At 38.4% G+C, this 23,871-nt stretch overlaps 1 protein-coding gene across 3 annotated transcripts in view; it reads right to left on the bottom strand.

Moving 5' to 3' along the window:
• Window positions 1-23,871, bottom strand: part of MYO3B (myosin IIIB) — a 485,003-nt gene that overhangs the window by 280,736 nt on the left and 180,396 nt on the right. For all 3 annotated transcript variants that reach the window (XM_054476982.1, XM_054476984.1, XM_054476983.2), the window contains exon 9: window positions 4,555-4,710. In XM_054476982.1, coding sequence (XP_054332957.1) covers window positions 4,555-4,710 — 156 coding nt within the window. The remainder of the gene's footprint in view (window positions 1-4,554; window positions 4,711-23,871) is intronic.

Below are 23,871 nucleotides of genomic sequence, written 5' to 3'. Positions count from 1 at the left end.
GACCCTTTATCATATTCCTCATAGTGACTATCTCAAAGATTTAACGCTTCCCTGGAGTCCACAATCCACTCCCAACTCTGAAACCTTGCTAAGTTTTTTTTTTCTTTTTTTTTTTAAAGGCCATTCAACATCAACTTCATCACAATGCCTCCTCTCCTAAGTTTTCTGAGTACTTTTATCTAACTTTTCTGTGTCTTTCCCAACTTAGGGTTTCTCTCTTTCTAAAGTCAGCCTTCCTCTTAGGCCCCTGACCCACTCCCTCTTGCTTCCTCCATTGCTTCCTCTCTCTTCTGTCTTCATTGTCTCCCTCTCTCTATATATCCTTCCCCTTTACCTGTCCAAGTGTTCCCCCATCCTTTAAGAACTTGCATTCTTCCCTGCACCCCGCTGAAACTACCAACTTCTCTCTCCCCTGGGAAAAGTACTACAGTGGACAGAACATTCCTTACCTTTGCAGGAATGGTAAGAAAGTTTTCCCTGTAGGTTATAGGTTTCATTACTCTGTATCAGCTCTCAAATCCAAAAGAGTTGCTACAGCTGGAGGGCCCAGGACTGCTTAGACCATTGAAGAACTCTCTTTTGGGCAGAAAGCTGGAAGCTTTGTGTAATATCTGGAAGTACTTGGCATTGCATTTGATAGACTATGAAGACGTGTCTTGCAATTTCTACATGATTGCATTGTGAACCAGGCCAGGCAGGCAGCCCAGTTTGGGTAGGCCCCAACACACTTCTCTGCTTCCCTAATCTCCCTCAATCAATGCATCACTAAGTCCTGACAATGCCATTATTTTAATATCTTCTGCCGTTTGTAATTACTATGATCTGCTACTAGTGTCCCTGGCTGCAGCTTTGCCCTACTTCATTCTCCATACTGCAATCAGGACAACTTTCTGGAACTCTTCAATGGCTCCCTAGCACCTAAGAAACAAATTCAAGCTCCTTAGGCCCATTATGACCTGGCTCTTGTCTACCTTGTCTCTCCCTCCCATGTACCCCACGCCAAGCTCCAGCCATGTCAACTAATTGTTCACCAGATTCCCCAAGCTCTCTCTAGCCCTTGTGCCTTGCCCCTTGCTCATTGCTCATTCTTTCCCCTCTACCTCGAATAACCCCCTTTCCTTGACTATCTTTGATTTGTTCTTCAGGCCAGTTCAAGGATCATCTACCCAGCAGCTCCAGGGCGTCTTCCCCTACCATCCCAACCCCAGATTGACTTAGGTGTCTTTCCCAGGTGCCCTGGGAGGTATCCCAGGCATTCCTTTATCTAGGTACTTTTCATGTTGAGCTGTTCTCACCTGATTCTTGTGTCTATCACACACCAGACTATTAGCTCTTTATCAGGAACTGCATCTGATTTGCCTTTGTAGTCCCTCTGTTCAGCATAGGGCCTGACATATACACATGTATAAATGCCTCTTGAATGAATAAATTAGATATTGAATAAGAGATAAAATGGGATATTTTTAACATTCAGTACCTCAGTAGTGTTTATTTTCATGATCTTTTACAGTAAGTAAAAAGATGAATTTGCATGGATTATGGGCAAGAGGTAGTTAGTGTTAAAAAGAAATGAAAGACTCAGAATTAAATAGACCTTGTACACTACTTCTACTACTAACATTTATGGAGGTTGCACTATTCTAAGCATTTTACATGTATTGACTCACTTAACCCTCAAAATAACCCCCATTTTATAGAAGAAACTTTGGAAGAGAAAGATTAAAAACTTATCCAGTTAGTGGCTGGCCTGAGATCCAAACCTGGCAGAGCAATAGATTGTTTTTCTTTCTCTGTTTTTTTTTTTTTTTTTTTTTGAGACAGGGTCTCACTCTGTTGCCCAGGCTGGAGAGCCGTGGTGCAATCACAGTTTGCTGCAGCCTCAAACTCCTGGGCTCAAGTGATCCTCCCATGTCAGCCTCGGGGACTACAGGCATGTGCCACCATGCACAGCTAATTTTTCTTTTATTTTTTACTATTTATTTAATTTTTTAGTAGAGATGAGGTCTTGCTATAGTGACCAGCCTGGTCTCAAACTCCTGGGCTCAAGTGATCCTCCTATCTCAGCCTCCCAACGTGCTGGGATTACAGGTGTGAGCCACCACACCCTGCCAAGTCAGTGGTTTTAACCACCACATTGCACTGCCTGCCGGGTGGCCATAACTGTGTAGAAAAATGATGAGTGGGTAATTTGGCCTCAATCATCTATATACTCACCTCGATTTTTCTGGTTTTTTTTTTTTTCTGCTTTAACTTGAAAAACCACAGCTTTAAATATATTGATTTATCAGCATGGAATGATATTTGAGAGTTTTTCCTGGTGGGCTGAAAAACATCTATGTAGCCAGCTCCTTGCCAGTTGCTAAGAGGAAGTAATAGTACAAGAGAGGTGGCAGGTTAAGTGTCAATTACGTGCACTGTGTTTCCTTTGGAATTAATTTTCCTACATCCTAAGGAAGTGACTGTTTAAAGTGTTGATACCTATTTGTGAAGTTGTATTTTTTTTTTAATGATAGTTCAAAGAAACACAAACCACTGAGTGAAACTCAAGATTACGAAGACTCTGTGAGAAGCCTTTGCCACCACGAGGCTTCTGACATCAAAGGAGTTAACAAAGATAAAGAGAAATTAGAGAAAGGGGGTGAGAGAGGCTCCTGTTACAATTTTTTATGGTAAAAGAAGAAAGGTTTGGGTGTTTTTTGTTTTTTTTTTTTTTTAGACAGTGTCTCACTCTGTCGCCCAGGCTGGAGTGCAGTGGCGCGATCTCAGTTCACTGCAACCTCCGCCTCCCAGGTTCAAGCGATTCTCCTGCCTCAGCCTCCCAAGCAGCTGGGATTACAGGTGCCTGCCACTACGCCCAGCTAATTTTCTGTATTTTTAGTAGAGACAGGGTTTCACCATGTTGGCCAGGCTGTTCTCAAACTCCTGACCTTGTGATTCGTCCACCTCGGCCTCCCAAAGTGCTGGGATTACAGGCGTGAGCCACCGCACCTGGCCTGTTCTTTTTCTTTTTGAAAAAAAAAAGAGAGAGAGAGTGTAGATCTGGACAGGCAAAGTCAGGCAAATGTGAAAGTCCAGATAACTTGGCAAATGAAGTCTTAGAAATCATTCCATGGCAAATCCCAGAACAGGGAGACAAGGAGGAGATGCTGGATTTGACTCACATCCTTTAGATGCTGGGTTTGTTTTTTGCTTGGTTTGTATTTTCTTTTACTTCGTCTTCATTTTTGGTGGTGGTGGTGCTGTGTGTGTGTGTGTGTGTGTGTGTGTGTGTGTGTGTGTGTGTGTGTGTGTGTGTGTGTGTAGGTGGGTAGTAGGGGTGGTGGCTGGTGTACGGGAACCAAAACAAGGAAGAAAAGAGATTTCAGCTCCCTGGGGCTTAAACACAAGTTCCTGCTGCTTCAAAAAGACCCCAAGTCACAAGAATTTCTCTGCATTTCTCTACTCTGTAGGGAGCCCATAGAAACAGAAAAGGCAGTGGAAAAAGGAAACAAGTAGGAAAAAAAATCCACTCTGAGCTATCCAAAAGGGAACCTGGTGGAGAAAAATCAGCAAAATATAGTCACCTTGATACTACGCCTCCAGCTCCAAGAGTTCTGATGCCAGTGTTTGGCTTTTTGATTAGTAAACAGTTTTCTGCAGAATACATGAATATTTCCAGAACTTGTAACTTATGATATTTTATTTTCTTCACCTCCAGTACTTCCAATGTTCTTTTAATAATAATGGACTGGAGCTTATCTACATCCTGGATGGTTTCATAAAACCAAATAATTGCTGAGCATAGGAAGCAGGTTTATTTGCATTTAATTTTTTTTAAAGAGAAATTCTGCCACCCTCTGGACAGAAATCGAAGATCTATTTCTTAGAGATTCACCAGGGAATACTGTTTAAAGCACTTGCCCCTGAAAAGAAACATTTGTATAAAAATCTACCTTCTTAAAAAAAAAAAAAAAAAGAGGATGAGGTAGGGCAGGAATCACAGTTGCTTTAGATAGCATAAGCAATACCTGAAAAATGTTACTTAAAAATACTAAATCGACTCTAAGGAGTTTGAAACTAAAGAGAAAATGGTCTCAGAGCACATTAGAGAAACAGCCTCCAGTGTTTAGCTCATAATCTTTCCAAAATCACTTTACAGCCTACATTACTGCTCTTCAGTCTACAATGGCCAAGTAAAGGTATGTCACACAGTGTCAGCCATGGTTGCTTTCGTACCTTTATTGGTAAAAAAAAAAAAAAAAAAAAATCCAAATTTCTGTTAAATGTAAATATATATATTTGTTGATTTTTTAACTAGAGCTAACTGAACACCAGGGCAGAGTAAGATTTCAGCTACTTGAGAGAAATTGGCTGTAAGAGCACAAATGGGCAGTTTGTTTCTGAAGCTCTCCTGCTCTCGTCCACTGGGCATGGAGTACTTAATGTCATGTAAATAAAACTGTTAAAAATGCAGGAATGTAATAACTACCAGTAATAATGCTGGGCAAATCAAAACACATGACATGACATTTTTATAAACAACCACAGGGAGAAAGAAGAAAGAGAGTACAGTACCTGGTTTTAGCAACAGGATTTTGATGCTTCTGGTCTTGGAGAACCTTGGCCAGCTGTTTTTGCAAAAACAGAACTTTTCCATGTACTCCTTTAATAAATGGGTGGTCAAGGAGATGTGTGACGGAAGGTCGCCTTTCAAAATCCTTAATAAGACACCTGTTTGCAAAAACCAACAAACAATCCAAAGTACAATCTTAGACACCCTGTTCCCCTATGAATATGGGAGAGGGAAAGAAGGTAAAAGCTCATTTATACAACCTGATCATTGGTTAATGATACACAGCTCTTTCTTTATTAATATGTACCAGAAAATAGAAAAATAGTAATTCTCTATTAGTTGAATTAATTAAAACATCAGAAATCTGTCTTAGTTTGTTTTAAGCAAAGTTGAAAACACAATTTGTACCATCAACTTGAAGTACTCAAAACACTAAAAATATAGACTGCTCAATTTTCTATCCGCATTTTCATTACAGAAAAATATTTTCAGTGGAGTCAAGTTGATTTGTATATATACTTTCTTTTAGAAATATGTAGAATTAAATACTATCACCTCAATTAAATCCTAATATATGAAATGCCCTTTGTTTAGTGGTAGGGAAAAGGCATCTAGGTGTTAAAAGGAAAGAAACTAATCATAAAGAAACCTTCACAGAAACTCTGGCGCTTGATTTCTAATGTCTTCTGAAGAACCGGAAAAACCACAGAACAGGAAGTGACTACAATATAATTCAGATGAACTGGAATAGAATTATACAAACAGGGAACAAAAAGTCCATTCAAAATGGTAAAAACTGGGTTGCATTTAAACTCTTCTGTGGTTAATTGGTTAAAATCATACTAGCATAACTACTTTCTGTTTTAGATTCAAAATCCTTTTCAAAGCAAACAATGATTTAGTACATTTTGCTGCACCTTCTGTGTTATTCAAGATGATTTTGATACAGGGAAATTTCTAGTGAAATTGAATCTGACGAATATCCCTCCAACTGCCATCACATTTCTATTCTGCGTAGCTGCCCTTGGCGAGACGAAGAAATTTTAACATCTACCCTTTTAAGCTATCAGTCTTTAGCCCACATTGGAGGCTTAGGATAAATGGATGCCATTCTGCCCACTCCAGGAAATAAACGTCTTTAGTTTTCTCAACAGTGGCATGCCAGCAACATCTAACATACAACATATTTTTAATGAAATTCACTGACAAATGGTAAAACAGTTCAGCCTCACCTTGAACATCTTTTCAAAACATTTAAGCAGAGTTCTTGAAACAATCCTCAAAAGTTAAATTTACAAAAAAGCTTTAGCTTTTGCAGTTTTCAGTTCAAAACACTTTCATATCCCTTACCTTCTAGTCCCGAAAAGATATTCGGTAAATTTCCCAGTCAGTCCATTTTATATTGATTCAGGGGATTCCCTATCTATTGGAACTGGAGCTTTCAGCCAGAAAAGCCAACAGAACCTAAATTATCTCCATTTGGCTGCTTGCAGGACTATAAATACCACCTCTGCCTTGCCATGGGAAGAAATACATCATTTGACTTTTATAGGTTCAGGGCCTTTTGTATAATCTATCATTTTTCTGTGAAAAATAAAAAATCAGTGCATATGCTTTAAAAATACTGTGTTCATGTCTTTACATCAGCAATCTTCCCTTGATTCCTTGTATATTCATCTCTATATGTAACTATCAAAGTTAATATGCTTTGATATCATGCAAAAATGCTAATAACCATGTTTCCTGAAAAAAGAGGGAACCCAAGAGGTAGTTATACTGTCAGTAACATAGGTGTATGGCCCAGTCCTTCTAGCATTAGGAATAGTGTATAAAAACTCCTAAGATAAACATAGCCCCTATGTCCTCTGAAAGTTCCTACTGAAGATGCACCCGGTAGTTTTGCACACCCCCAGGAACCTCAGAGGGAATGGGTAGGATGGGAGTCCAGGAACTGCTGGATCTGAAGCTAAGCCTGCTTAGTGATTTTTTAATAAGTCACATTATGTCTGTTTCTCATCACCAAATAGGCATATCAGTATTGAAGTATTTCCCAAACATGGGGAGAGAAATTTCTTGTTTCCTCACATAATATTCATCCCACCCATCTGTCACCCTCCCCACATTTTTCTTTTGGCTTTCTTCCTGTGTTAATTGTTGAAGAGTCATCTGACTACCAGGAAATGCTCATTGAAAAGAAAGAATGAACAAAAGGACCAGGGGTCCCTAAATAGCCTGTTGACTAGTGGCAACACTTCAAATTAGTAAACACAGGGGCAGAGGCTGAAGGTGGGAGGAGGCAATTCATAAAAAATTCATAGCACGTGAAGGGGAAAGTGAGCTGGAGCTGCCTCTACCTTCCTTCTTAAGATAGGTACCTCAGGGCAGTGTTCCAGGTGAGGCCTGAAAACAAGGTCCTTTGGGTACTTCAGTAAGTAAAGCTGCTTGAACAGGGATTGAGAAAGACTAGGAAACCCATACTCCATCCAGCCTTATGAAAATATGTCTCCACTGGAGTCTAGGGACCACAGTTAAAGGTGGTATAGCTTGTTTCACAATGTTAGCATCCACTGGAGAAGCAAGACTTCCAACAAGGTTGCAAGATCATTTGATATGTTAGAGAGGGTCCCTCTCTAGATTATGGAGGAATAAAAGAAATGAATGAATAATGAAGTCAGAGAATTAGACAAAGAAGAAACCAACGAGTAAATCTGTTATTTCTTGAAGATCCAAAAAATGAAGATAGTAGGCATTCTACTTTCTGGAAGCAATGATCAAGAGGATCTGTTGGCCAGGCGTGGTGGCTCACGCCCATAATCCCAACAGTTTGGGAGCCCAGATAGGAGGATTACTTGAGCCCAGGAGTTCAAGACAAGCCTGAGCAACATAGTGAGACCTCACCTCTACTAAAAATAATTCAAAAATTAGCGGAGCACACCTGTAGTCCCAGCTACTCGGGAGGCTGAGGCAGGAGGATCACTTGAGCCCAGGAGTTTGAGACTGCAGTGAGCTATGATCACACCACTACACTCCAGTCTGGCAACAGAGTGAGACCCTGTCTCCAAAAAACAAACGAAAAAAATGCTTTGTTAGTTCTCCAAGTAACAAGTGGGTTGAATGTCTGCACGATAAACCCCTATTAACTTCAGTAGGGATGGCAGCAGGTTCAAGAGGCTGAAGGAGAGACCCAGAGCCAACAAATGAGACATAGGGTTTTATTAGGAGAAACTCACATACAGGGATGATGCAGTAGCCATGTGTTGGACAGAAGAACCACCACTGCCTGCAAAAAGCATGCAGTTTATATAGCATTTTCACTTCACTCCCTCCTCCTAACAACCTCCACCTGGCAACCTTCATTTAACCCAAAACAAAGAGCCTCACTCCCCTGTATGCTGATGTTCCACAGGAAGGGCCCAGAGCTCAGATGTTCCTCACAGACAAGGAATTTATCTCTGGGTTGGGCATGCTCTGAACTCCAAACACATATTCAGGTGCAATTGCCATACAGGGTCATCCTCAGGGTATGCTCAAGTTAAATTATTGCTGTCGGGTGTGTCTACCGTATACCATCATACCACAGGATCAGCACAACTGAAGCTGAGTGTAAAGAGGAAGAAGGCTAAGCAGAGTTGTGACTCTCCAACTGCACTGGAAGATTTTTAGGGAAAGGGCATGAAGAACTTGAAGGTATAGCTTTATTCTAAAATACTCCTCTATATATTTTTTTCTTATGGGGAGCAAAGAGCCAGTCTGAAATGGAACTATTATTTTACAGATAAATAGAGGAAAGTTATGCCTTAAGAGCAGATAGAAAGTCCTGCGTTACTAGATAGGAGGGCATAGCATCATATCGTTTACTCAGCAAACATTTATTACACATCACTAGAACTAGCCACAATATATAAATTAATTAAAAACTATGACCCTTTTCCTCAAGGATCTACAATCTAATTGGAAAGACAGAAGGACAAGAGAAACACAAGAAACAGCAAAAGCCATATGTTTGCTTGTATCTTTAGGATAAGAAATAATAGCACAAAAGCACAGGGTTTCAGAGCCACGGGGACTGAGATTTTCCATTCTAGCCCCTCTTTTAAGAGGTGAGGAAATGAGATCAAGTCATGGCAATGATGAGGTCAATTCCTCAACTCCCACAGGAGGACCCTTCCTGCTCTGCTCCGTGTTGTTAAAAATGGCAAAGGTACAACGTACTAAACAATACTTCGGGGCCAGAGGGAAGAACTGTAGTCAGAGAAGACTTCCTGGAGCTGGTAAGAATTGAGCTAGGTAAGTCTTGGAGGAAGTTTCGGAACTAAATTGAACTAAACTGTGCGAGTAAAGGCAGAAGTCATACTGGGGAGCCAGATCAGCAATGCAAGAAGCAGACTAGACAAGCTGCAAAGCCAGTAAGTCAGGAGGCCACCAGAACACTGACCTTCACCTCCTAAGCTGCTTCTTTTGAATGCCTAACAACATTTATTGCCTTTAGTCCCTTTACCAACTTTAACTAAGGTATAACTGTTGTTGCTTAAGACTTTGTAGTTTGGTGCCCAAAATTCTTGCTGTTTAAGTTTGTCGGCTTGTCATTTCTATCCCTGGTCAGCAGAGATTTAGTGGATGAAGATGAAGATGAAACTGACAGCTGGGATTCCTAAAACTCCTGACAGCCTCCATGTCCTTTTATAAAGCAAGACAGAATCCTTTAACCTGATTTGGAGAACAAACAAGTAAAACTAAAGGAGTTCTAATATACTTATTCATTTCAGGTATTGCTTATTAAACCAGGAATTGCAAATTCCAAATGAAGACTATATTCCCCCAGCCAGGGACTGAGCAGTTTTTACAAAAGGACGCATAAAATGTTAAACTTTGTATGGGACTGGGGGCCTGCCAACATGAGGTGAATTAGGGGAAGCACTAGACACATAAAGCATTCCATCAAAAAAAGAAACTAGTTTCCTAGTCAAAAGAGTTTGGAAAACAATGGTGATTCTCTAAACTAAGTAAGTTTGGAGTTTCATAATGCACACAAGCCTATTAAAGGTTCTTACAAGAGCTAGGGTAAAAAAAAAAGTTTAATTCTGTTGGAGCCCACGTTTCTAAACTTACTTAGCCACAGAGACCTTTTTTTGTTGTTGTTGTTTGGGCCCCACAAATGATATCCTTGGAAGTTCTGTTGTAAGCAGTTAGTCGCATGATTTTATAATGGACACCAGAGTCCTCAACTCAGTGGACTGAGGGGACACTGTAAGAACTCTTAATAATTGTCACATCTGAGACACTCTGGTGGGCTATTGTTTCTGCAAAAGACAGAGTTTCAACCTGGGGAGATATTTTCCTGAGCTCAGTTCTTTCCAGAGTCCTTTATTCTAGAAAACAAGTAGCAAGGACTAGATTTAGATAAACTACTTTTCCCCAAATCATAAGTAATTCTTTCTTTTATTCATTCCTGGATTTTTTAATCTTTTTTAAAAAATTTGGATTTAGATATGCTTTCTCTGTGCTAACAGACAAAACAACAGAATAACAATTTATTTATACCACGAGATATATGCAAGAGACTCTGGAAATAAGGCCATGGTGGGTGGTTTGAATACAATAGAAAAGTCCACCAGAAGTTAAAGGAAGCAAATTTCAGCCTTGAAGGAAATCAATCCACTACCTAATTTGAAATTCTATTACCTTCCATCATGCTTTCTTGGCTGAAGATTAATTCTCAGAATCTATTAGTGTCACCACATTAAACACAGGTTGTTGCAGCCATTTGCAGCAATCTCCCAGTCTGGCTTCTGCCAAAAACAGGCAAAAAGGAGACATTTCTTAGCAAGAAGCATGGTCGGGCTCTCGAGCTGGTGGTATCTGTGCGCCCTCTGCTCCCAGTCAATAATGCTGTCGTGACACAGCTACTCTGTGTCTGTAAACTGCCATTTCATAACCAAAAAACCGGGTGCCTGCAAGGGGGAGCTATTTGTCAAGAGCCTCTGACTGTTGTTTACCAATGAACAAAACACTTGATATAGAGCAGCTGAAAAGGCGAAAACTAAAAATACTAGTAACTGAGTAAGAAAAGCATGAGGGTGAGCAATGTATTCCATACATTGGGGCAAAATTAGATCAAAACTCAGGATTTATGACTCTTCTCATTTCTTTATAAATATTCTGTCTTTTATACTTCCTGCTATTTTCTTGCAGGCCTGCTACTTGAATTGTTATGTGTTCCCATTGCTACAGAAGATCTAAACATTTTGGGTCTGAGCAAGCATTTCCCTGCTCTGTGATTCACTGTGCTGCCCCGTGGTTGCTATCATCATCAAACAGAAGGCTGACTGACAAAGAGACCTCTACATCAAGGGGAGAAAATCCTCCAGAGGATACACTAATTATAGGTTAAATATCAGAGCCCACAGTACTCTGTCTTGGAAGAAAAATTTCCATTCTGCAAGACAAGACTATGACAAACAGGCATTTTCCCAAAATGACTAATGCCTCAAAAGAAGGCAGAATGAGAAACTTGATGTTGTGTATGGTATTTCTGTGAAACATCACCCCCGTTTGGTGGAATATTTAACTGCATTTCAGTTTTCCTGAAGTCTGAATATCACATTTGACGCTGTTTTAAAGTCTCACTGGTGAGAATTGAAATTGCATGCTAACTTCACACTTGGGGTGGGGAAGTGGGGTCCTCCCCTGAAACAGGTAAATGAGAGCTGGGAGTGCATTACTCAGTTAGGCAGGTCTATGGTTATCAATCAGAGGAGAATAGTCAGTATTTGCTAAAAGACAAAAATCCCCAAGAAGGTAGGATGCAGAGTTTTTGAACAGGAAGCTGAATCTCCCTTTGAAATGAGTAATGGGAATAGAGTCTGTGTAAAAAGCAAGAGACCACAGGGCTACTGGACAACAGGGCAGCTGCCATCTTGCCAGAGATCCTGGGACAAGGTTTGAAGGATAAGCAAGTCAGCCTGATCTTTAGACAAAGCTGTCAGCACCAAAGGTCCACAGTAAGCTCAAGTGAATGTAGGACGGAAATGGAAAGGGAAGAACATTGCATTTCCTGAAGCCTGACACTGGGCAGAAAACTTGGGGATAAAGAACATCTACTTTTCTCACCCAGAGAAGACTCAAAGAAAGTAAAGAAGGTGACGAAAGAAAATATATAGGGCGGTGGTTTGAAGCCAAAATATCACATCTCTGAGCAAATGGGACAGAATCTACCTCTAGAGTTAAGAAGTGTGCACCAGTGTGGCTGGAGAAAGTCTCTATGCAAAAACAAGGCCCAGGATCAGAGACCCCCAATAAGGCAGAGAGCTGCAATTTGTAACCCTGTAATGCCCCAGGGTTGCAACCTCAGTGAAACCTGTCAACCAGGAACCTCTTTACCCTCTATCTCTAATCCCTTAGTCAATATGAAATAGTTTGAAAAGCCCAGACTAACTGACTATGTTCTTAGGGAAGGAGATGTGGTAACAAAAATTCTAGATCCTCAAGCCCTGCTTGTCTGGGGACAAGTGGAGAGCCACAGTGAGGAGGAACAGAGGAAAGGAGACTATACTATAGACAAAAGGCAGAATCAGTCTGGGAGGAGGAAAAGGAGAGAGATGTAAAAGTGCTAAACAAATGAGATGAAGTTAGAATGGCCAAGTGAACCAGGCCAGAGCCAAGTAGCAGGTCAAGATGGGGCACAGATTCAAGGTAAAGAGAGATATCTCCAAGAAGTTACTGAAGGCACACTGACCGAGTTGGCTGTTTTGTTCTTGTTATTGGCACCTCCTTCTTGTGTTTAAGCTATGCTTTCAAACTGTCCTACGGCATTTGACAAAGAATGGGGATAAGGATGCCCTCTGTTGGACACGGTAGCAGCCAAGAAGATGTCATTTTTGTGTCCGAGAATTAAGGCAATCTTAAGGATTGTTAACTGGTGACCCCAAGTCATCACCTTCTCCCTCCTCCTGGCTTTCTTTTTTCTTTGGTTGAGTTTTTATAAAAAGCACCTTGCAATTAACCAGATATTTCTCCAGGCAACTCCACCCATGTGACACAGTCAGGACACAGATAAACACAGCCCCAGCAACTAGCTTATCAGATTGTTAGTATATGTTCAAATGCCACCCTTTAGTTCAAAGGGCTGGAGAAGGTGTGGTTCCTGGGAGATCACGCCTAAAATGGTCAGAAAGGTTATTGTGGGGAATAAATGAGTTAATTCATGTCTAGTATTTGGTACATAGCAAACACTTGATAAATGCCAGCTCCCTGGGCCAGACACTGTACTAGTTGCTGGGTATACAGTCAGTCAGTCCATTAGAGGAAGACAGCTGTGGTACACCTATTGATAATTAGCAGTATGAGTGCTACATAAGTGTCTTACTCCATTTTGCACTGCTCTATCAGATGACCCAAGACTGGGTAATTTATAAAGAACAAAAATGTACTTTCTCACAGTTCTGATGGCTGAGAATTCCAAGATCAAGCCTCCAGCAGGTTCAGTTGTCTGGTGAGGGCTGCTCTCTACTTCCAAGATGGCTCCTTCAGAGGGGAGGAATGCTGTGTCTTCACACAGTGGAAGGCCAAAAGGCAAGAAGAGACTAACTGCCTCCCCTTCAAGCCTGTTTATCCAGTACTTAATCCTTAATCCCATTCACCACGGAGAGGCTCTCATGACCTAACGACCTCTTAAAGAACCCACCTCTTAATACTATCACAAAGGCAGCACCTGAATTTTGGAGGAGACACATTCAAACCACAGCAACAAGGAAATGTTAACGTGCAATGGCTCCTTGAGTTAGATTTTAATAATACTGTGCTCATTAGTTAGCTACTTTCTCTCAGTGTGATTCCCACCACTGAGGACAAATTTCTGTTTGATAGTAGATGTCCTGATCAGAACTTTCAAAGTTCTGAGGGGAAAGGAATTTCTGGGGTCTGGCAATTCAGCAAAAGCAAAGAACTTTGGCATTTTCAAGTTCATGCCTTTGGGTAATTTTTTTTAATGTCTGGCTCATTTGTTTGATTCGAAAATCAATTTCCATTTTGACAAACAGTCATGGTCTGCTTCTTAGTCCAGGCTTAAATGCCCAGGGACACATGAATTGTATTTCTTCCCGTGATCCTACTTGCCACACTTCCCTGAATTACATTCACAATTCTCATTTGTATGCATTCTTCTCCCTACAAGGAGAAGGAATAGATAGTACCCAGCCATCCTCTAATAGAAATGAACAATCTGTTCCACAGTGCATGATCATTACATGCTCAGGACTATACCAGAACTGGGGTTGGGGCTAAGAGAGTGCAAATCAAACAAAAGACATTATATTCATCCACAAGAAACTTACCAGCTTCTGGGGTAATACCAAACTTACACATATGAAAGATTTAGAGAATCAGATGAGATTGATTTCATTGATTCATTCAAAAACTTACTAGGTATTTACTGTAAATGGTGCTACAGCAAATGCTTGGGGAAGATAATGCCTGGAATGAGACATTTGATTTCATGGGATTTAGAAAGAAGTAGTAGAATAGACATAGACATAAATAATAATAATTTAAGCCTGAAAAGTATAAGCACTAGAATAGCGCAGACGAAGTAAATAATTCTAACTAGGAGCAAGAGTTTCACATGAGAGATGATCCTTGGGTCTTAAAGAACAAAAGGGGTATTGACAGAAAATGCAGGGAAGAGGCATTCCAAGTGGAGGGTACAGTAGCCTTTTGAGGAAGTTCATTGGTATAAAATGCAAGGCTCATCTAGGGATATGAGTAGAACAGAACAATGCAGTTGTAATAGAGATGGGGGTGAGAGTCTGGCTGGAACATCTTTTCAGAACCCAGAAGGTCTCGCTGGTAAGTTTGGGCTTTCTTAGCCACATTAAACTGAGGTTCATGAACAAGGATATAACACAATTGGATATTTGCGTTAGAAAGCAAAGTGGCACCACATTAGAGAGTAGATTAGAGGGAGGGAGTGAATTCATTTAGGAAGAATACAGTCTGAATTAATGAAGTAGAAAGGGAAAGATGATGATTGTAGCCCTGGAACTTGAAGACAAGTCGAGTGTTGAAAGAAAAGAGAAGAGGTCACCAATGGAATCTTAGGCAAACTTAAATTTAATAGATGGGCCTGTAGCTAAATGTTTGTGAACATAAAAATCTTTTATCTTCAATACCCAACTAAAACCTCTCTTAAAGGACCCTAAAGGCCTTTAAGTTGCCGATTCTGTGTTCCCTTTTTAGTTCTCATTGTATTCAACCTCTCTGTTCAAGAGGTCACTAATGACCACTATTACCCTGGTTTCTTTTTTTTCTTTTTATTTTTTTATTATACTTTTAGTTTCTTGAAACATTCTGTTTCATTGCCTGTAGTGATGCCACATCTCTTAGTTATTCTTTTACTTTTCTGACTACTCTCGTTCATTTATTTTCATTACCAGGTGGAATAAGATGACAAGGGCAGAGGAGATAGGGTATGCAAAGACAAGGAGAAGTGAAAACAGAACTGACAGCTTTTATGTGCACAGGCTTAGAACTTGCTCCTGAACAACTACTGCCTTTGCCTAGTAGCTCAAATTTATAAATTAAGTAATATAGAGGGACTTTGCATACTATGGAGAAGGCCGTCCCTATTCTTGGAGACCCACAATCCCAAACAAGTCTGTAGATTCTGCTCAAAATGAGTGGGTGCAACTATAATGTGCATAGCTGGCATTAAGTAAAAATTTTAAATGTAAGAAAATCAGCAAAAACTACTCAATAAAATTTACAACTGATTATTGCTAATAATTCTTATAATAGCTTTAATGAGATATAATTCACATACTATACAGTTCGTCCATTAAAAATGTACAATTCAATGATTTTTAATATATTCACACAGTTGTGCAACCATTACCACAATCAATTTCAGAACATTTTCATCACCCCAAAAAGAAACCCTATATCCATTAGCATTCACACCCTATACTCCCTCAACCTCCTCAGTCCCAGGCAACCACTAATCTACTTTCTGTCTCTGTAGATTTGTCTAATCTGGATATTTCATATAATATGTATGGTCTTTTGTGACTAGCTTCTCTCATTGTGCATGTTTTCAAGGTTCATTCATATCACAGCATATATTAATATTTCATTCATTTTTATTGTTAAATAATGTTTCATTATATGGACATTTTGTTGATCCATCTATCAGTTGATAGACACTTAGGTTGTTTCTACTTTTTTTTTTTTTGAGAAGGAGTTTCGCTCTTGTTGCCCAGGCTGGAGTGCAATGGCGCGATCTCAGCTCACCTCAACCTCTGCTTCCCAGGTTCAAGTGATTCTCTTGCCTCAGCCTCCGGAATAGCTGGGATTACAGGCACTCCCCACCACGCCCGGCTACTTTTGTATTTTTAGTAGAGATGGGGTTTCTCCATGTTGGTCAGGCTGGTCTCGAACTCCCGACCTCAGGTGATCCACCCACCTCGGCCTCCCAAAGTGCTGGGATTACAGGCGTGAGCCACCGCACACAGCCGGTTTTTTCTACTTTTAAGCTATTATGAATTATTGCTACTACCAACATTTCTGTACAAGTTTTTATGGGGACACATGTTTTCATTTCCCCTGGATTGCTGGTTATGGTAACTTTATGTTTATCTTCTTGAGGAACTACTAGGCTGTTTTCCAAAATCATAGCATCATTTTATATTCCTACCAACGTATGCAAATTTTAAAATATTCCATCTTGCTCCAGAAATAAGACATCTTAAAACAATAGGTGCTTAAATAAACGTATATATGATAAGGAAAGATAAAAAAAATTATAAACCAAAGAGAAAAATGAAGTAAAGGTGAAATTAGGGAAGAAAGATACCCTGGAATCTAATAGGAATTAGAATACCAAATAAAAGACTTTGTTAGAGGTGTCCACAGATGGGGCTCTGGGCTTTATGTCAGACAATGTGAAAGATAAAATGTAGTCAGTTATATACATATATATTATATATACAATCTATATAAAATATAGATTATATATAATCTATATATAATCTATATAAAATATAGAATATATAATCTACATAAAATATAGAATATATAATCTATATATGATCTATATAAAATATAGATTATATATCTATATATGATCTATATAAAATATAGATTATATAATCTCTATATATAATCTATATAAAATATAGATTATATAATCTCTATATAATCTATGTATGTAATCTATATAAAATATAGATTATATATAATCTATGTATATAATCTATATAAAATATAGATTTTAAATATATATTTTTATCTATATCTATATAGATATGGATAGATTTAAATATAGATAGATTTTAAATATATAGATTTTAAATATAGATATATATTTATATATAGATATAAATCTATATATAAAATATAGATTATATATAATCTATATAAAATATAGATTATATAATATATATTATATTTTATATATGTATAATATATAAATATTATATATAATATATGAAATATAATATATATAATATATATTAATATATTATTATATTATTATTATATAATATATAAATATATAAAATGTATAATATATAATATATAATATATAATATATAATAAATATATAATATATAATGTATAATATATAATATATAATATATATAACATATAATGTATAATATATAATATATAATATATGATATATACAATATAGAATATTATATATAATATATTATATATTATATAATATATTATATACTATATTATATATTATATAATATATTATATACTATATTATATATAATATTATATATTTTATTCTATATTATATAATATATATTACATATATTATATATATTCTATATATATAATATATATGTTATATACATAATACATTATATATTATATTATATATAATATATAATATTATGTATAATATATAATATATAATATATTATATATAATATAGTATAATATATAATATATAATAGATTATATATAATATAGTATAATATATAATATATAATAGATTATATATAATATAATATAATATATAATATATAATAGATTATATATAATATAGTATAATATATAATATATTATATATAATATAGTATAATATATAATATATAATAGATTATGTATAATATAGTATAATATATAATATATTATATATTATATATTTTATATATGTATAATATATATATATGTGTGTATATATATGTATAATATATATTTAATATATTCTATATTCTATATTATATTATATATTAAATATATAATATAATATAGAATATAGAATATATTAAATATATATTATATATTATATAATATATATTTTACATATTATATAATATATAGAATATATTATATATTATAGAATATATTATATATTATATAATAGATTATATGTATTATATATTATATAATAATTATATATTATATAATATATAATAGATTATATATTATATAACATATATATTATATAATATATAATAGATTATATATTATATATTATATATATATTATATAATATATATATTTTTATATATATATATATTTTTTGAGACGGAGTCTCTCTCTGTTGCCCAGGCTAGGGTGCAAGGCGTGATCTTGGCTCACTGCAACCTCCGCGTCCCAGGTTCAAGGGATTCTCCTGCCTCAGCTTCCTGAGTAGCTGGGATTACAGGCGCCTGCCACCATGCCCAGCTAATTTTTGTATTTTTAGTAGAGACGGGGATTCTGTTCTATATTTCTTAAAATCCATGATATAAAAACAGACTAGGCCATGCACAGTGTCTCAAACCTGTCTGTGATCCCAGCACTTTGGGAGGTTGAGCCAGGAGTATTGCTTGAGCCCAGGAGTTAGAGACAAGCCTGAACAACACAGGGAGACCCTGTCTCTACCAAAAATATTGTTTTTACATCAGGGGGGTGTGGTGGTGCACCCCTATGGTCCCAGCCACTTGGGAGGCTGAGGTGGGAGGACTGCTTGAGCCCAGGAGGTTGAGGCTGCAGTGAGCCATGATTGTACCACTGCACTCCAGCCTGGGCCACAGGGTGAGACCTTGTCTTAAAACATTTTTTTAAAAATAAAAATAAAAATAAATAAATAAAACAGACCAGCAATTTGGAGAACTATGATGTAATGACAGGTAACAAGACTAAAGATATAGCTTTCCAGGGTTTTCATAGAAATGGCTCCATGCAGCCAGGTGCGGTGGCTCACACTTATAATCCCAGAACTTTGGGAGGCCAAGGCGGGCAGATCACCTAAGGTCAGGAGTTCGAGACCAGCCTGGCCAACATGGTGAAACCCCATCTCTACTAAAAATACAAAATTAGCCAGGCGTGGTGACGGATGCCTGTAATCCTAGCTGAGGCAGGAGAATTGCCTGAACCCAGGAGGCAGAGGTTACAGGGAGCTGAGATCACGCCATTGTACTCCAGGCTGGGCAAAAAGAGGGAAAATCTGTCTCAAAAAGAAAAGAAATGGCTCCATGCTATGTAATGAATATTATCACTCTCTAGTAAATGCAGCTATGGGTTTAACAGGGCTGTTTGTTATGACACTCTTCAACATAAACTGAAGCCGGTAGGCCAGGCGCGGTGGCTCATGCCTGTAATCCCAGCACTTTGGGAGGCCGAGGTGGGTGGATCACCTGAGGTCGGGAGTTCGAGACCATCCTGGCTAACACGGTGAAACCCCGTCTCCAGTAAAAATACAAAAAAGTCAGCCGGGCGTGGTGACAGGCACCTGAAGTCCCAGCTACTTGCGAGGCTGAGGCAGGAGAATGGCATGAACCCAGGAGGCAGAGCTTGCAGTGAGCCGAGATCACGTCACTGCACTCCAACCTGGGTGACAGAGCGAGACTCCATCTCAAACAATAAAATAAAATATAAATAAATAAATAAATAAACTGATGCCTTACATCATCTAGTAAAAAAAATTCTCCCTGGGTGGCCAACACAAAGAGACAAGAGCCATCTGTCTTAATCCATTGCTAAATCTATCAGCAACTTGGTGAATTTTTATAGGGTCAGGCCCCTTGATTCCTGACACGTTGAATGTCTGGATGCTGGCATTGATTAAGGAAAGAAAAGGTGGATGCCAAGCTACCATGTGCTATTCATTGCAAAGAATGAAAAGAAGATTGCTGAAAATGTTGAGCCCATGAATCAAAAGTAACTCAAAGGAGGGAGCAATTCAGTCCCAACAATGTGAGTTTGGGAAGGGCAGGAATAAGACTGGAGCATCACACAAGTGGGAGTTGGCAACAAAAGGACAGCTGATTTGCTCCCTAAATGATGACAATAATTACTCCAGCTAAAATGTCAGGCCATAATACACAGTGGGGCTAGGAGATTAGATAAAGAGGCAGGATAATGACCTAGAGCTGCAATAGTCGTACTGGCATTGTGTCTACCCACATTTTGTACCCTTCCCTTAATGTGTGTTCTTTTGGTAAAGACTAAAATTGACTAAACACTTCTCTGGCTGACTGCCAATTATGTGAACATCAAATTGGAGAAAATGAACTAAGCCAGATTTTCATAACAACTTAACCACACTAAAAAGTCTGGAAAAAAATCTTGTCAGATAATATGTAGGTGCACACATTTTATGCAAGGTAGTATTTTGCACAGTTATTGGCTGTCTTGGTTCATGTTCCTGGGGACACAAACCACCACCATGCCTGTCACCTGCCATCTCTGCTGCCCAACTTCTTAGCAAAAATGCTTCAAAGGACAATGAACCACAAGGCCCAAATTACTGCCCCTGCTGCTTTTTTGGAGAGATGGTTTTTGCAGAGGAAGTGGCCACCCAAGGAAGCCAGGAAGTGCTGCTTCTGTGTGATTTTAGACAAGAAATGAACACTTCACCCTCCACCCCCCACCCCACCCCCAGGATGTCAATGCAGTGCCTTGTTCAAGCACTAAATTTTTGCAAGATAAAATATTTTTCTTCTTTAGGAAAGGGAATGAATAAAGAGACTGACTGCCAAATAGAGTCTGGGGAGTCCTTAAAACTCCTCCATTAACAAGATGGAGCAGAGCAGCTCCATCTATTACATCAAAGCCTCATCAGAGACCCTAATCCTTTCTGAAAGGAACTCAGGCAACCAAGCCTTTAATTTGCTGAATAATAGGCCATCTAATTAACCCTTGCAAAGTAAAGCACAGACGTTGCAGGCAACCAACACATGTTCCCAAGAGGTTGGGAAAGAAGGGGGAGGGGGACACAGTTTGGAATAGTTTTGACTCCTACTGTTAGGGAACTAACTCTATGCATGGGTTTCTAAATGGTTATCTTTCTGTTTTCCTTTCTAATTTTCTCCATTTTGTCTCCCCAGGGCACGTGCTGCCTCCCCGCCCTGGTATTACGGTATGTCCTGAGCTTGAAGCCACTGTTAATTCACTGGCACGCATAGATAGGTGATATAGAATGACTGTCACAAAATATACACATAGCAGCAAATCAGTGACATCAAAGGCTCTTTTAGGATCATTTACCCACCCATGTCTGCTCTAGACAGGCCACTGTGCTCTGGGGAAAGAAAAACAAAACAGAACAAAAAAAAGGAACCAGAACTCATGACAAGGAGAAAGGGAAGAGAAGGGGAAAGAAGAGAGGGAGTAACACTAGCTCAGGCACTTCTTGGATCTCTTCTAATTCAACAGGCAACGCCTAGCATTAAACAGGGTTGTCTGATTCTTTCTGTGGGATCCTATTACTGGAGGTAGATGACTGTACATACTATGTTGCCAAGGACAGGTAACAGGTTAGATGGACCATGAATTTCATACTAGTACGCATTAATAATAAATCATAGACATATTACCCTTCCTGCTAGTTATATCAGATAATGCGATGAATGATTGAATGTGTGACACAGTGGTCAATTATCATGTGGGTGATATAAATTCTATTGTGCTGAGGACATTTATCTCTGTATTGATCTGGCTTTGCTAGCAAGGATCATAAATTACTAGCCTTCCATAACCATATGATGAATACTCTAATAACAGAATGCCACCAGGTCCTGTTTTCATAATAAATTCTCTTATGATTTCAGTTAGAAAAGTAGCATGCAGAGAATTTGTTTTATTTTATTAAAGTCTTTATTTTCACAACAGTTTTAGGTTCACAGCAAAATTGAGAGAAAGGTACAGAGATTTCCCATATACCCCAGCCCCACTACATGCACAGCCTCCCCACTGTCAACATCCCCCACCTGTACATTTGTTACAATTAAGGAACTCATACTGACACATCGTAATTACCCAGAGTCCATGGTTTACATTAAAGTTCACTCTCAGTGTTGTACATTCTGTGGGTTTGGGCAAATTTATAATGACATGTAATCCATTCCTAGAGTATTATACAGAGTATTTTCACTGCCCGAAAAATCCTGTGGGTTCCACCTGTTCTTCCCCTCCCTCCCTGCTCACAACTCCTGACAACTCCTGATCTCCCTACTGTCTCCATGTTTTGCCTTCTCCAGAATGTCATGTAACTGGAATCCTACAGTATATAGACTCTTCAGATTGGTTTCTTTCACATGGTAACATGAATTTAAGATTCCTCCATGTCTTTTCATGGCTTGATAGCCAATTTCTTTTTAGCAGTGAATAATGTTCCATTGTCTGGATATTGCACAGTTTACTCATCCATTCACCTACTGAAGGACATCTTGGTGATTTCCAAGTTTTGGCAATTGTAAATAAAACTGTTATAAACATTTATGTGCAGATTTTTACGTGTATATAAGTTTTCAATTCCTTTAGGTAAATATTGAAAAGGGTGATGGCTAGACCCTATGGTAAGCATATGTCTACTTTTGTAAGAAATTAGCAAACTGTCTTCCAAAGTGGCTGTACCATTTGTATTCCCACCAAAAATGAAGGAGAGTTCCTTTTGCTCCACATCCTTGGCAGCATTTGGTATTATCAGTGTTCCAGATTTTGGTCATTCCAATAGGTATTAGTGGTATCTCATTGTTGAATCTTTTTATTTTATTGTCAAAAGTTATATGCAGTATGAAGACTATGAGAAAATCCTGTCTATCACAAATGAGTAAACAATAGTATCCTAGAACCAGCATGCATAAGCTTACTAGACATTATTGTTAGATTTTCAGGAATTCTGTGAACTGGTTGATATCAGATTGATACCTTGAAATTGGCTATGGTGGGAATATTTACACCATGAAAATGAGTAAACAGTGAAAATCAGCCCCACTCCCACCCCTACCCGCAACCAGCCAGTTTAAACATTTACCAGCACACCACTGCTTGTGTACTGGAAATCTTGGGTAAAACTGACTGCCTGATAATTCAAAAGCACGGTCATATAGATAGAAATCTCTTTTTACCGACCTTTTCCTCCAATGCTTTTTTCCCTCATTTCCTGCCTTCTGTTAGATTGATTAAATTTTCTGTAGACCCTTTCTTCTTTTGGTTTAGAAACTAGACATTGTTTTTCTATAGTTTTAACATATTTGCTTAACTACAAATTAGTTTAACATGTTTGCTTAACTATAAATTTTCCTGTAGTTCTATCCCCTTTCTGAGTACAAAAACCTATGCGTGCCTAGGCCGGGCACAGTGGCTCACACCTGTAATCTCAGCACTTTGGGAGACCAAGGAGGGCGGGTCACCTGAGGTCAGGAGTTCGAGACCAGCCTGGCCAACATGGTGAAACCCCATCTCTACTAAAAATACAAAAATCAGCCAGGTGTTGTGGTACACACCTGCAATCCCAGCTACTCATGAGGCTGAGGCAAGAGGATCACTTGAACCTGGGAGGCACAGGTTGCAGTGAGCCAAGATCATGCCACTGCACTCTAGCCTGGGTGACGGAGCGAGACTCCATCTCAAAAACAACAACAAAAAACCAACCAAACAAAACCAACCTATGCATGCCTAAATCACACACTGGACACCGTCCCTGCCCCAACTGTATGACTAGAGTTAGTTTTTACATATTTTATCCCAAATTGTTTTCTTTCTTACAGTTAATAGTTATCTACATTAATCCTTCAGACTATTCCATGAATTTAGTTTCATTTCAAATGAATTTATGCTTCATTCGTTGTTTTGGTGGGTTGTCTTCCTCAGCTTTAGATTTATTCATGTGTTTTGAAATTTCAGTTTGCAGGCTCACTGAAAGGGTGAGGAGGAAGAGGATTTTGTTTTCTCTCTCCCTCTCACTTCCCCTGTACCCACCCTCCTATTCTAGTAATGTTATGGTTATGTCTGCTTGGCTATCTGGGTCTCTAGCCCAGAGCCAAGTTTTAGAATGGCATTTTGTGCTGCTGTCCCATCGTCTTATTGGGCATATGGAAGAG

This window comes from Pongo pygmaeus, chromosome 11 (assembly GCF_028885625.2).
Source record: "Pongo pygmaeus isolate AG05252 chromosome 11, NHGRI_mPonPyg2-v2.0_pri, whole genome shotgun sequence".
Lineage (NCBI taxonomy): Eukaryota > Metazoa > Chordata > Mammalia > Primates > Hominidae > Pongo > Pongo pygmaeus.
The sequence above is the reverse complement of the archived record's forward strand: the minus strand, read 5'-3'. Positions and strand labels throughout refer to the sequence as shown.